General features: G+C 36.0%; 1 protein-coding gene and 1 non-coding gene across 2 annotated transcripts; both read left to right on the top strand.

Moving 5' to 3' along the window:
- Window positions 1–344: 344 nt before the first annotated feature.
- On the top strand, window positions 345–417 carry TRNAR-UCG (transfer RNA arginine (anticodon UCG)). The gene has a single exon. It is a non-coding gene; the product is annotated as a tRNA-Arg (tRNA).
- A 3,221-nt stretch (window positions 418–3,638) lies between these two features.
- LOC139353500 (uncharacterized) lies at window positions 3,639–4,069 on the top strand. Its single transcript, XM_070997839.1, has 2 exons — window positions 3,639–3,724; window positions 3,787–4,069. The coding sequence occupies exon 2, from the start codon at window positions 3,794–3,796 to the stop codon at window positions 4,028–4,030; it is 237 nt and encodes a 78-aa protein (XP_070853940.1). The 5' UTR covers window positions 3,639–3,724; window positions 3,787–3,793; the 3' UTR covers window positions 4,031–4,069.
- The last annotated feature ends 10,457 nt before the right edge of the window (window positions 4,070–14,526 follow it).

Below are 14,526 nucleotides of genomic sequence, written 5' to 3'. Positions count from 1 at the left end.
CTGACTTCCTGTTGCCCGACTTAATTCCCCGTTAAAGCCAACACACTGGCTGCGGTCGGGAACGCAGCACCCCCTTCTGACTGATTCCCACCGCCGCCCATGGAAATAATTAAAATTGTTCGAAGAGCGAGAGGTGTTGCACTTTCCCTGACAGCGAAAGGGATGGGAATAATGAGAAACAAGGATTTATGCGGTTTAAACTATATATTAAGGTGTCAGTAAACACAACTTTCAAGTATCACCGGCACATTTCTCCTGGTTACAAGGAAGTTAAGGGACAATATAATGACAGGTTGATCCCCATAAATGTAAATGTATAGTGTAAGTAAAGGGGTTTTTCAACTGGCCGTGTAGCCTAACGGATATGGCGTCGGACTTCGGATCCGGAGGTTGCGGGTTCGAATCCCGTCATGGTCAATCAGTTTTTTTATTTTTTATTGGAAGATCTCTTAATTATTTCAACCTTCTTCTGATAAACCAACTTAAATTCTAGTTCTTCCTTTCGCAATGCTTGTGTTTTAATGAAAAGTGAAAAGTGGGAAAACAAGTGCGGAATAGAGGACTACCAATCGAGAGAGCTTTCAATTTGTTCGACCATTGTTTTGCCTTTGTTTGCTTTGGATTCGATTCTGCCATTTTTTTTTGTTAGCCGTGCTTTACTTTCGAAAAGAATTGAAACTTTGACAGTTATTTGTGTGTTTTGTCCGCCCTGTCGAAACAATGCAAAGCGGGGAATAGTACACCCACCCACTCACATACCCCTCACACACATATACCGCTCAAAGTCCCCCGTCGGGGAGTCACGTTGCACTCCATTTTTTGGGAATGCCAACGATGAGAACCAAAAAACTGCGCAGGTGAAATGGAAAACAAACGAATAGAAAAAACGCGGGTACAAAACAAACACCCAGAAAAATATACAGAATGTACACCCAGGGGTTTAATGGGTACTTCCTAAAAATAAAATATTTATTTTTATATTATATCCTGTATTCTATAATATATTATGTTTAATTAACAATTATGTTTTCAATTAAATGTTTAACTTTTCTTTTAAACGAAAGATGCCGATTTCTGAAACTCATACTGTTTCAAATATGTCCCCATGTGTCTTATAATTCTCAAGTGCTTTTTTTGGCCGCAAAAATGTACTTTAAAAAAAGTTTCATTACCTTAAAAAACTGAAGGGCTTTAAAAAAAATGTCAACCAAGTTGTTGGTAACATTTTGTAATTTTTTTATAATTGAAAAAAAAGTTCACAATATTTTCCCAGTGCAGATGCTGCCAAAATAAAGGACACGACTGCCGTAGAAGTGAACAAATAACGAAATAATATTGCATGCGAATAAAAATGCCGTCAAAACTGCCAATTTCTCTCAATTTGTAAAGTTTTGTCGAATTTGGCCTTTGTTTTTCTTCCTTTCTGCCAGCTGATATGTATTTTTCGTGTGTGCAGATTTTCGTGGCGTTCGAAAGTTTTTCAACTAGTCGATGGGATTTTTTGTAGTCCTAGATCGGCTGTCTTGAAATTTAATTTCGGCTTGCTTCTACTTAGACTTTTTCAATGCTTTGACGCTGCTCTTAATCAAAGTTTGCCCAGCGACAATAAAACTTACGATTTTATTTACAAACAATCAGAGCCTAGGATGGGCGCCCCCGAAAAGGGAAAACAAAGCCTTATCAACAAAGGAACCGGGAGGGGGGGGGGGCTTGGGCGGAGAAAGCAAAGAAAGGCGGGGGCCATTGGATGAATGACAAACGAGGCTGGATAGAAGGCAAACTAGAAATGAGTGGAGTGCATAAGGGAATTTGCCAAATTGAGCGGGAAAGGCCAGATACTACAGATGGAATGTACAGTCGATACCCTATAAGCTGGATTTTTGGACTGGTCATTTGTGGAAAAAGGACGATTTCTTAAAATGCGTACTTCAATTTTAATATTGAAGATACAGCAATATTATAAATGTTGTAACTTATGTTTATGAAGAGAATATTACGTTAGGCTGCCATACCGAAGAAGTTTCTAAAGAATTCGCGTTATTCAACAAATATTTTAAATTGATTGATTAAATAAGAAATTGTAGTATTGACTACGTAACTTTTATATGTGTATAAAACATGATAATAACTTTGTTCTTAGGTCACGGATTATATACATATGCATTCTAGGGAGTTTTTCTAAAGAATTCGCGAAATAATACATATTTTTAAAGATTTTACAATTTCAAATTACAGTATTAATATTCGCTGATTAAATTATTCTAAATTTAATAACTTTTTAACCTCTATTAAGTCAGCTTAGCGTAGTAATATTTTTTAAATTTACCAACTAAAAACATGTAATAAGGTTTATTGTGTCACGGATAATATATATATTATAATAATATACATATATAAGATCAGCTGAAGAATTCGCGCAATAATATATTATCAAAGATTTTACCAAAAAAATTAAAACTAAGGAACTCCAAGAATCGATTTGGCTATCTCACAGATAGTAGTTGCCTTAAATGGGGTTTCACTGTACCAATCTGTGGATGTGTTTGTGCGGGTTGCACTGAAAGGTAGAGAGATAGTACAAAGCAACAGCTACCCGCATGATGTTTTTATATTACAGGCAACTCCCGACGTGCTCCCACCCACACAGACATACATTATCAGAGGGAAAGAGAGGGGGCGATGTGGAGTAAAAGAGAGAGAGATAGAGGGAGATGTAAGGCCCGGGTGAGTGTCTTTTCTTAGTCCTTAAATTCAGCCGGAATTCAATTCCTTTCCCTTTGTCCTTGCTGAGCAGTTGTTTAGCACATTAAGCCACTAAAACAACTAGCTGTGTGGAGAAAGAGAGGGCATGTCCGTGGAAGAAAGAGAAAGCATGCCAAAGGAAGAAAGAGAGGGGTAGATGCTGAGGAGAGGTGCCATAACAATCCCTCTTTTCTGCCCCGAGTTGTCAGCTGTTTTACGGCCAAGTTATGACGTGCCTCCGTCACAGGCTTAAGTATGTACCAAAAAAAAGATTAAAATAAAATGAAATAAAATGAAAACAAGGAACCAAAAACTAAGGACCTAAAATAAAAGTTAAAATACCCTTCCAAAAAATATTTAATTTTTGTGATACAGATAAAAACTTAGTAAGGGAGCTATTGTTATATAAAGTTAAACATAATTTTCAGAATATTAAAAATATATATATTATATTTTATATATATATATGAGAAGTTTTTCCTTTAGTTATACCTTTTCTTAGAGTATTGAAAGAAAAAGACAAGCAGCAAAAAAGTGGAGCATGTTGGCCTGGCCAAAAAGGTAGGGAAAGCCGGGAAAAGGAAAACTTTTATGCGCTGCTGTCGCTGGCGAACACAACTTTTGCCTTTTATGTCCTTGTCGTCTCCTATCAGTGTTTGTATATATACATATATGTTCCCATATAATATATGTATTTTATATATATACGTATAGACTGGTGCATGTCATGTGTGTGAGTGCTTATGGCGTTTTGTGTGACATTTATTGTCATTTAACTGTGACAAAGTTTGGGGATAAGCATACACGGCGCTACGAGGCATCTGTACAATGTCATCCTCCTTGGATGGATTAATGGGCGTATTTCGCAGTAGGCGTGTCGCCTTGTGCCCCAAAAATTCAAAGCACAATATCACTGCGATTTTGTTGTCAAAAAATGTCAACGAAACCCAATTCAAAAATACCCATCGGTATCGAAGAGCAGGTAAAAATTTTTATTCACTTTCAAAATACAATGAGTACATTTTTTTAAATGCTTTCGCGCAGTCACAAAATGTTTTGCGATTTAGAGAACATCGAGGAAATACTGCCAGCGGAAAGGGCAGCCACAAGTGGTCGCGAAATGAGCCCCTTTCAGGAAAATCGCATGGAAATGGCCAGGAAAATTCAACGGGGGAAGGGCAGACTGTGCATGATCATTCGATTGGGAAAGCATCCGAGGTGCGAGTTCACCAATGGATTTCCCCCAGAGGATCCAAATGCAAATGCAAAAAGAAGTCGGTCAGAATAAGATAAATACACATTTCTTTTAATAATATAAATATTTATATGACATAAACATTTTTTATACATAAAGAGAAATATTTTTTTATTTTTATAAAAAATATAAATAACAAATTAAAATAAATAACAAATTAGATTAGCCAATAGAATGGGGTCTTAAGCTAAAAAGGGAAAGATTGAAAAGATGTACAATACATGTAATAATAAATTATAAGTTTTAACATGACTTTAGTCAAAAGAAAAGGTAATATAATATTCGAGTTAAATATTAATAATAAAAGATGTAATCTATTAAATATATGTTTTAATATTATAAAACATTTAAAAGGCATGATTAAATATGAAAATATTTGAACAAAGGTGGAAAATATTAGATAAGATTTATTTAAATCATTTTATACACTTATAAGATAGTTAATAATTTTACAAACAAAAGCTTAGAACTTGAATAAAGGTGGAAAATATTAGATAAGATTTAATAAACTCGTTTTATACACTTATAAAATAGTTAGTAATTTTACAACCCAAAGTTTAAGACTTATAAAATTTACAATAATTGTTGAATTTTATACTTAAAACCGCAATGGATAAAATTCATAGTTTAAAATATTAATATTGGATAAAAAATGTAATATGTATTTTTTTTATTAATAAACTCTTAAAATCAATAGTATATTTAATAAAAATATTTTATAAAAGTAATGATATAAGCAAACCAAAATAAAACTCGACTTGAATTTTTCCAAAAATCTGCAGACAGAAAAGGCACGCTTATTCAGCGAATATTCCCGCACTTTCAAAGGGGCACCTTTGACCCGAGAAGTAACATCTCCTCCGCTTGTTTTATTTGCTTTATTGATGAGTCATCAGCCAAGGAGCCGGACGGAAACGCACTTGATATGCTGCCCGGGTTATGGCCGGATTTTACGATCCGAGTGGGAAACGTTTTCGATTTACGCCAAAAAGGGCAAGTGACGGCAAGCATGTGTTGAAGGGACATAAAAGGGAGTTGGGGGAATTGATTGATAATTGATAACGCAACACGACACGAAGCCATAAGAGTTCAAGTTGTGGAATCTATATGTGTGTCCATGTAAAAGTGGCGTTTGAGCTGGCCAAGTTTTGTCGGAGTGAACTCAGTGAGTTGTGGACACGATAAACTACACTTAATTAAATTATAGCGAACTTAATCAGGGTGGTGAAATAAATCTTATTAAACAAAATTTCTGTCCAAATAGTAGCCTTTGACAAAAAAGATTCTAAAATTAGAAACAAATTGAATGCAAAACTTTTAAGGGACCTCCCTTAAACACACAACACTGGTGGTTTGAAATCATTTTTAAGTGCCATTTTAGGTGTATAAAAGTATGCAGTAAATAAAACATAGTCGTGGTGTCTAAAAGTATGCAACAATATAGTTTAAATTCAGAAATGCCATGAGTTTTAGGGTTTTAAAATCATTTAAATGTCATTTTAGGTGTATAGAAGTGTGCACTGAATAAAGTATAGTTGAGGTGTCTAAAAGTATGCAACAGTGTATTTTAATATCAGAAGTATAATGCATTTTAGGGTTTTGAAATCACTTTTAAATGGCATTTCATGTGTAGAGTGAATAAAGCATAGTCGTGGTACCTAAAAGTATGCAACAATATATTTTAAATTCAGAACTACAATATATTCTAGGGTTTTGAAGTAACTTATAAATGTCATTTTGGGTGAAGAAAAGTATGCAGTAAATAAAAGATAGTCGTAGGGTCTAAGAGTATGCAATAATATATCTTAGATTTAGAAGTACAAAAAATTCTTTAAGAAAGCCGATTATACTTTATTCATTTCCTACTTTTATACACCTAGAATAGCATTTAAAAGTGATTTCTGTAACATCGATGGATTTCTTGTTTGATTTTCAAACCAACTGACCCTAAAACCTTCAAAGATTTCTGTGCCACCGCAGATTCTATGAGAATTTACCATATTAAACCTATACAGTACTGTTTAGTTTGCTTTGTGGCAAACCAAAGTTGGTGTAGAGTCCTGCGAATTGCGATATCTTTGAGATACGCCTGAGAATGTCTGCCTTCTGCTTCCAAGTGAATTGATTTCGGGCCGAGTTGAAACCGGAGGCTGTCCAGATTTCGGACTCGCTCTCCGGCAATTTATGTTGGCAGTGTCCGTCGGCCAGATGTTTGGTCGCATATGCAGATTAAGTTGGAAGCAGATCATGTTGCCCAGGACGTGGTGGAGAAGGCACTCCAGGATGCCAGGAGGCCAGGCCTCCAGGACTGCCGGACCAAGGACCTCAAAACAGATGGCAGACAAAAACGATGGAAACGGAAATGGGGCAAACTAAACTGTTGTTGGCTTGTTAGGCAGATGGTAGACATATCCCCAGCCGGATGGGCGCCAAGGATATGCTTACAAGGCAAACAAATTTACCCATAATGCTGTCAGATGCATATCGGACTGCCCCGGACTGCAAGCCATCCATTATTTGTATACCCTTACACTCTCACTGTTTCACCCTCGCATTATGCGCCCACTTAGGCGTAGGATGGGTAGCATTTTCCCCTTTTGGTCCTGGGCCCAAAAGGAAAATGCAACTGCGCCTCCTTTCTTGTTGGCCTGAAAAATTTGTTGATTTAACTGCTGCTGCCAAGACAGGACACCCGGTTTTGGATTCAACTGAAGTTCCATCGCCTGCTGGTGGTGCACGGCGAGAAAAAGGGTAAGGAATTAGATTAATCTTTACAATATTCCAAAAAAATTCGATTTTTCTTTTTCTTCCAATTTTGAAACGTTAAAAATTATTTAAACATTTTTTTATACTTTTTATCGTTGTTATTAAACGGTTAGTCAATTTATGGGGTTTTTGAAATCATTTTTAAATGTCTTCTTAAGTGTCTAAGAGTATGCAGTGAATTTCTGGCCTTAAAATATTTTGTTGCATTATTTTAGGCACCTTAAAAATTATAATTAGAAGTGATTTTAAAACACTAGTAGGAATATTTTAATGATTTTTAAATAGAGACAAATTTGGCTTCCTCAAAAAAAAATTGTACTTGTTTTTTATGTTAAAAGTGTTAATTTATAGCATATGAGAAGAATTTTAAGATTTCATATATTTGTTTTAGAATTAAACAAATAAAATGTGAAATTTAAGCAAAAATGAATCGCTTTTATTATTAATGTTATAAATAATAAAATATACAACTAAATTTAAAATGTTTAAAAAACAGATTGCTTTTTATAATGTATGAATGTGTGATATATCTTTAAAATAAGTTTTTAAGTTCGAAATAAAGCCAGATATTTGGTTTCAAAAACTATTTTAATTAAATAAATATACAAAAGTATCTTAAAAGAAACCCCCATATTTCTTTGAGTGCACCGCCTTGGCTGCTGGAATTTTTGAAATATTCACAAAGCAAAGAGGAGATGTCCTAGTCGAGAGGGAAATTGGCCGCCCGTTGGGATCCGTATCCGTTGGCTGTTTTTTGGTGTTGTTGCTGTTAACGTTGGCCAAGTGTTGGTTGTTGTTGTTGATGCTGGTGATGGTGCCGGCCAGATGGCCACGCCCCCACCTTTCTCCCTCCGCCCCTTTGGGGGCCTAGGCTTTTCTTGTGAATCTTTGTCTGCCGTTGGTGCTTCTTTCACGGAATGCATCGTTTTTTTTTTGGTCCTAGCAGATGAATGATGCTGCCTTGGATGCTCCGGCTCATGCTGTTTCTCCGCCGGATGTTCCGGTTGTGGCCACTCTGGGCCAACGAAGGAGTCAAGTTAGAGTTGGGCCGACCAGACCAGACCAACCCCGACCAGGACCATCATTTGTGTATTTGCAGACAAATTGGATTTCAACTGCGGACTGCTCCCTCGCCAGCCGGCTTGCTCAATTAACTTTGTTGCCCAGATCCAAACAGGCCATTTCTCAGACGTGCTGGTGCCATCCTTTCTTCAGACCTTTCATTGGTGACTCCTTGCAGCAGCCGCTTCTTTTGGGCCATATCCTTTCGGTAGCCCCATATCACCGTACGTTTGTATCTTTGTATCTTTTGGGTTGCTCCTTGTTCCTTGTGCTTCCTGGGTCCACATACACATCGAAGTGCATGCTTGATAAATGGCCAGTGATTATGCCACGCCCACTGCCTTGGCATCGAAGTGGGCGGATTAGTGATGTAAGCCACAAATGAACATCGATTAGCATCGCCAAATGGGCTGGGAAAATAAATCGAAAGGGGGGCCGAGATCGATGGTTTTTGGGCCACGAAGCAAATGCATATTGATTCTGTTTTTTTTCCATAATTTTTTGGTTTGCCATAACTCTACTTCATGGCTTAAACTTTTTTTTAGCTTTACTATCACTCTTACGTTTTTTATTCAAATGTTTTTACTCAGCTTTATTTATGAGTAGTTAATAATTGATCATTTCCGTCAAAACTGCAACTTTGCCATTAGAAAAAACCCATCAACACAAATTTCACATTTGAATAATTTAATGCTGGATTTTGTCTATTTACAAAGTGGGTTGGGCTTGAACCACTAAACCCGCATTGGCTAAATGCACAAATTTGCTATATTTATTTATCGAAATGTGTGATATGGACATTCTGCCCCCGGGCAGATAAATGTTTGAATAAACAACCGCAAAAATAAATGTAATGTAGGAAAATGGAAAACGAAAATGCAATTACCTGTAAAAAACTAAATGGAATTATTTAAAATAATTGAAATCTGATAATTTAAGTAATTTCCGTTAAAAAAAATATAACATAAAAAAATATAAATCCTTAAAACAGAAAATTTTATAATTTAAATACAAAGACTAAGATTGTGTAATCTATTTAAAATCTCTGCTGAACCTTTTTTCAAGAAGCATATTACTAAAATATAAAAAAAAGGTTTTTTATAAAAAATAAAAAAAATAAATGTTACGAGGGCAATCAAAAAAGTTTTTATAAAAAAAAAGGTGACTGTTTGAAAAAAAGGTAAAAGCTAAGAAAATATAAAACCATAGATCTAATAATGTATTATTAAAATGCAGAAAAAGCTTATTAAGGCTGTAGAAAGAAAATATTGAAAATGTTGAAAATATTATAATGTAAAAGCTCGTAAAAATTCTCAAAGCATAAATGTTATTAGGGCAATCAAAGGGGTAATAACCCGGGATGAAAAGGTCCTTGACAGCAACGCGATAATGATTTCCGTTTTCACACCTCGCTGCGACACAAAGGATGTCAAATGAAAAAGTGCAGCAAGGACGCGGCCAGGGGCATGGGCGGCGGGGAGCCCCCCTTTTTTTGTAGAGGGGCCTTTTTGGGGGAATGCCAACGGCAAGAGCGGAAGTGCAGCATTTGCACATTTCCGGCGCTGCTCACTCAGCCCGTGCATAATCGATTAACTGGCGCGCATAAACATGACCGCAAATGTGCAAATGCAAAAACACAGGGGCGTGGGTGGTGCTTTCCACAGGGGTCGCAGGCGGGGGAAAAGGGGGGGGGGGGAACTTTGTAGCGGGTGATGTCGACATGCATAAATGCAAATGCCATGGCAATACATATGCAAATTACTTTTCGCACACTCTGCCTCACAAAAATGCACCGCAATCCGGACGGATACGAATCCCGGATACGGATACGGGTACGGGTACGTACTACGTCCATGCCAATGGAGGGGGGTTTGGGGTGGCACACTTGCGGATCTGCTGGTTATAGTCTGCCACTAATTTTGTGTTTTCTCTGCGGGCTGGCAGCCACTAAACTAATTGCCAAGTGAGACTATATACCCCATTTCCATCTGCATTTCCCTGGGAAATCGGCGAAAAGGATGCCGATACTGATATACGGATGCGGATGGGGATCGAACTGCATGGCGAAGAATTAGTTATGGTTGGACGGGCCTGAGAGAGGCGGAAAGTGCACAGAAAAACACTCTAGAAGCAATTGCGGGTGAATATGGAAAACAGTTGAATAAATCCCAGCAAATTAAGTTCTATCTCGCCTAATAATTCAAAACATCCTTTAGAGGGTTTGTAAAAAATAGTATGCGTAGAGTTTAACTAAAATAAATACAAAGAATCAATTTTCACAAAGGATAGCATGACAGTTGAAAAGTATTTAAATAAAGAGTGATTCCTAATTTCATAATTACTAATATTTAATTATAAAATCACAATAGAATGGTCGAATAAGATAAAACATTCTCAAAATTTTGTAAAACACATTATACATATTCCTTTTATTTTTAAGAACTTTTCATTTAAGTATTTCATTTATAAAAGGCAAACATAGCTAAATAAATAAACATTCCCAAGTAAACAAGTCCCAATACTTAAAAATAAAAATATAAATTTAATGGGTTTGATAATTCAAAACAATTTGCATTAATGTTGCAGAAAAATACTTGTTTTAAAATAGTAAGAATTTAATTTCAATTCGTAACAGCTAAAATAAATGCAAATAATTACTTTTCAATAAAAAGTTTTCATAGTAAAAATTAAATAACCGTTAAAATACTTTAAATAAACAAACTTTTCCCATGTAAACACAAAACACTTAACTTTCAGCAATAAATAAGTAAATTGAATTAATATTGTTGACATTTCTTGGAATTAAATGGAGCAAACTGCATTCGGGCATTTGAACAAAATAAATCACTTTGATTTCTGGTTAAATATTGAAGGCCAGTCGGCCCTTTAAAGTCGGAAAAACCTTTGCTTTGCCGAATTCCCAACTGTGTAATCGATCTGATTTTGGGGTCATCACCCAATATTCAGTGTCCTGTAGCCAGTATCCTGTATTCAGTATCCTGTAGCCTGTAGTATTACAGTATTCCCCAGGACAGGACATCCACACTCAGGATGCCTTGTTTGCCTTCGAATTACTTTGGAATTGACAAAAGGGCTCTTGGTCGTTTGGTCGGCTGTTGGCCAAAATCCCGGTGAAATTTATGACCCTGCCAGGGTTCCAACAACAAAAAGGGGGGGACACTTTTCCCCCGAATTTCGGAATGGTGGAGTCAAGTAAATCAGAGAGCAAAAATGGTGCAAAACTTTTGCCTTGATTTTTGGCAAATTAATTTTAGTTAAATTTCAACACGTTTATTTTGTGTATAACAAAGGGGATCGGGGGGAAAGGGGGGTGTGAAACCCTACAACTCATAAGCGAGGGGCGGCGGTTTTTGTAGGGGGGGGCCCAAAAGTGCGGTGTTCTCTGGTACATCGTGTTAGAAATTTCGAGGAGCATAACTTTTGCCATATTGTTTTTCGAGTCGTGAGAGAAAATTGAAAAAGCGAATGGAAATTTAAGGAGTGGGTGTTAAAATTAGAAAGGTGGTTTCAGGGTTGTAGAAGGGGGGTTTTTCCCAGGTAATGGGGTAATTTAAGGTGCCCTAGTTGAGGCAGACAATTCGGGAAACTGAGACAAAAGTATTCCCGGCGGTTGCCGAAGAGCCCAAAAGTTGCCAAAATTCACCCCACCCCTGAAACTTTTGCCCCCTCTCGTCTTGATTTCTAGAAGGTCTATTGAAATCGCCCCATAAACAAGGTGCGTGTCAAAATAAAGGTGCTTGGAAATGGGAAAATCAGCCAAAGGAAATGAGAAAAACTTAAAGAACCAATTCAAAAGCAAGACGAAATATAGATAAAAATAAAATAAGATAAGAAGAGATAAGATACATAACTAAAAAAAATGATGAAAATATTGGAAGCCCCATTGATATTTGTCTAAAAAATAGAATTCTTTAAAAAGGCACTTGAAAATGTAAAATGAAATTTGTGAAAAAATCATAGCCTACTTATTTGGGCGTAATGCAAAAATAAATTATAAGGAAATTAAAAGGTGGCACCTACAAATTTTGTTGTTATCTGTAATACTTTTATAAATCTCACATTTAAATATACATATACCTAATAAAAACATTCCTGTAAACTCCAGAAATAAACGAATTTAAAAAGCTTGCCTTAGGAAAATATTATTATTTATGTTGGCATGGACAGCATTTCTTGCAGAGGATTCTTGAATTTCGTTTTGTGGCATTGTCATTATGACCACGTCCCCTTTTCCCAGCTATTTATTCCCTCGTTTTTATTTTCTTACATTTCCCATCTGCTATCTGGTGGTCCAAGGAACAGGTCCTTTTCCGGCTGCTGTTGTCGGTTTTGTTGATTCCTAATCAGAAACGTGTTTGCATGCACACTGCCATTGAGGGGTTGCTTCTGGTCGGTGAGTGGGTGGAAAATGGAGGGATGGGGGTAGGGAAAACCGAGGGGGTTTGGGGGGATCTGCGGAAAATCGGAGGAGGCTGTGGCAACCCGTTGCTGCCGCTTGAGTAATGGCTGCAATAGGCAACGCTCTGCAACGCTCGGAAAACTAAGAAAGAGGTGCTGAAAGTAGTGCAAGGGGAAAGGCAAAAAGCGATGCACTAAGAAAAAATATGACAGCTAAAAATAAATAAATAAATTATTTATAAATAAATTTTTATAAGTAGTGGAAGGGAAAAGGTAAGGTATATATAAGATATAATATATAACAACTAATAGAATATAAATAAATTATTTTTAATAAAGCAAGGTTAAGAGCACTTAAAAAATAAGTAATAACTAAGAAAAAATAAATAAATATTTTCACTTGTTTATTTAGTTTAGTTATATTGTCTAATTTATCAGGTATACAACTCTTATTGGTTTAAAATTTATTAAGAAAAAGAGAATGCGTTGTATTTTTTTCTTTAACTGTATTTAATAAGAATTAAAAAAAAATTGTTTTGGTTAAAAGGACTAATATAAACTATTGTTTAAAGTAATGGCATATATTTAGAATGCGGGCATATATGATTCTAAATTATTCTGAATTAATAATAACTGTGAGTTTAAGAAAGCTACATTTATTTTTAAATTTTTCATCCTAGAAATTTCGGGTTCACATTATTTCTTTCCGTGTGAAAAATATTGTTGAAAATAATACTAAATACTTAGTGCTTAGACGTCTTTTGTTGTATTTTATTTTGAGTTAATTAAATTGTAACTTAAATGAAGTTTTAGTTATTTTAAATATTATCTTTTGGTCTTTGTGGCTTCACTATTTTTCTTTCCGTGTGGGAAAAGTTGTGGAAATGGTGGGCGGAGGCGTAGGGGGGCTGAGGGGGAGTGGCTGGCAGGAGACAACCGGCAGACAGTGGAAGACAAGTGCAAGGACTAGCCAAGTACAGAGTACAATGTGTTTTGCTGCGTGCGTGGTTTCATTTTCAATTCCGTTTTCCTGTCACACTGCCCCCTTTTCCAACCCGCCATTCGTTTCCGGCTGTCAGCGGGGACAGTACACTCGAAAAAAAATAGTGAAAAAATGTTCAAACGGCAATTAAATTAAAGGAAAACTACATTTTCAGTTTTTCAGATGAAAATATTTAGTATCTAATAGCTTATTAAAAGTGTTTAAGTCAAGAAAGTTCTATCTTTTCAGTAAAAATATTATTGCATTTTTTTAAGTGCATAGTGGGTGGGCGTTAGGCGTTTGGTTCCGAAGAGATATAGAACGGAAGTGGCTTTATGCAACATGCGTTCGACAATCAAGCGGCTGCAAGTCAAAAGGCGAAACTTTATTTGCAGCTGCACACAGAGAAAACCTCAAATACAGGCAAAAAATTTTGCAAAAGAAAAGGGAGGGAAAAGAAATGGAAAATCCAGAGTGGTGGGTAGTGGTAAGGAGAGTGTGGAAAGTAGAACTGAAATCGAAACATTCATTCATTTATTCATGGCATTAGTTTCTGACAGAAGGCGGCACCTTTGCCCTCAATCACCTTCGCAATCACTCCCATTTTCAAGCCCATTTTCCCTTACGTTTTCCTCACATTTAAAGCAGTTGCAGATGGCGCCTAAAGTTACGATAGGAATCTTTTTATACCCACTTTTCGCCATATGCGAGGGTATATTGATTGGTTTGGGAGTTACTCAAGAAATATTTTTAAACGGTGAAACGTATTTAAATTTTAAATTTAAAATATAAAATTCTTACATTTTTAGAGATATAAAATATAATAAGAATATTATAAAAAAATGCAACACATTACCAAAAATATAAAAATCCTCGATGGGCAAAAGGACTTTAGTTTTCAGCGTCCTTTTTATGCAAATATTATTTTTGTTTTATATAGCAAAATGTTGAAATAACTTTGTTAAAGATAAATAAACATTTCAAATCCTTTTTTAGCGGGAAAATGTTTTTCGGCAGCGATTGAATAAGAAGTAGATGCTGAAGAGGTGGAAGAAGTAGCAGCTGATTCAACTAATCGTTATATTCCACACTCGAATACACTTTACTCAACGACCCTCGACAAGGACATGGTCGCCCTTAGTCCTTTTCTTTCCACCCTGTTGTTCAGTGTTTGCCTTGTCCTTTGTCTTTCAACTTGATAAACACACTGAGAAAAATTAGTTTTGGGAAAGGGTTGCATTTTACTGAATTTTAGCATAAGGGCCAACGGGTCGGATGATTAACATTTAACAAAGATAAG

Source organism: Drosophila suzukii, chromosome X, assembly GCF_043229965.1.
Source record: "Drosophila suzukii chromosome X, CBGP_Dsuzu_IsoJpt1.0, whole genome shotgun sequence".
NCBI classification, from domain to species: domain Eukaryota; kingdom Metazoa; phylum Arthropoda; class Insecta; order Diptera; family Drosophilidae; genus Drosophila; species Drosophila suzukii.
The sequence above is the reverse complement of the archived record's forward strand: the minus strand, read 5'-3'. Positions and strand labels throughout refer to the sequence as shown.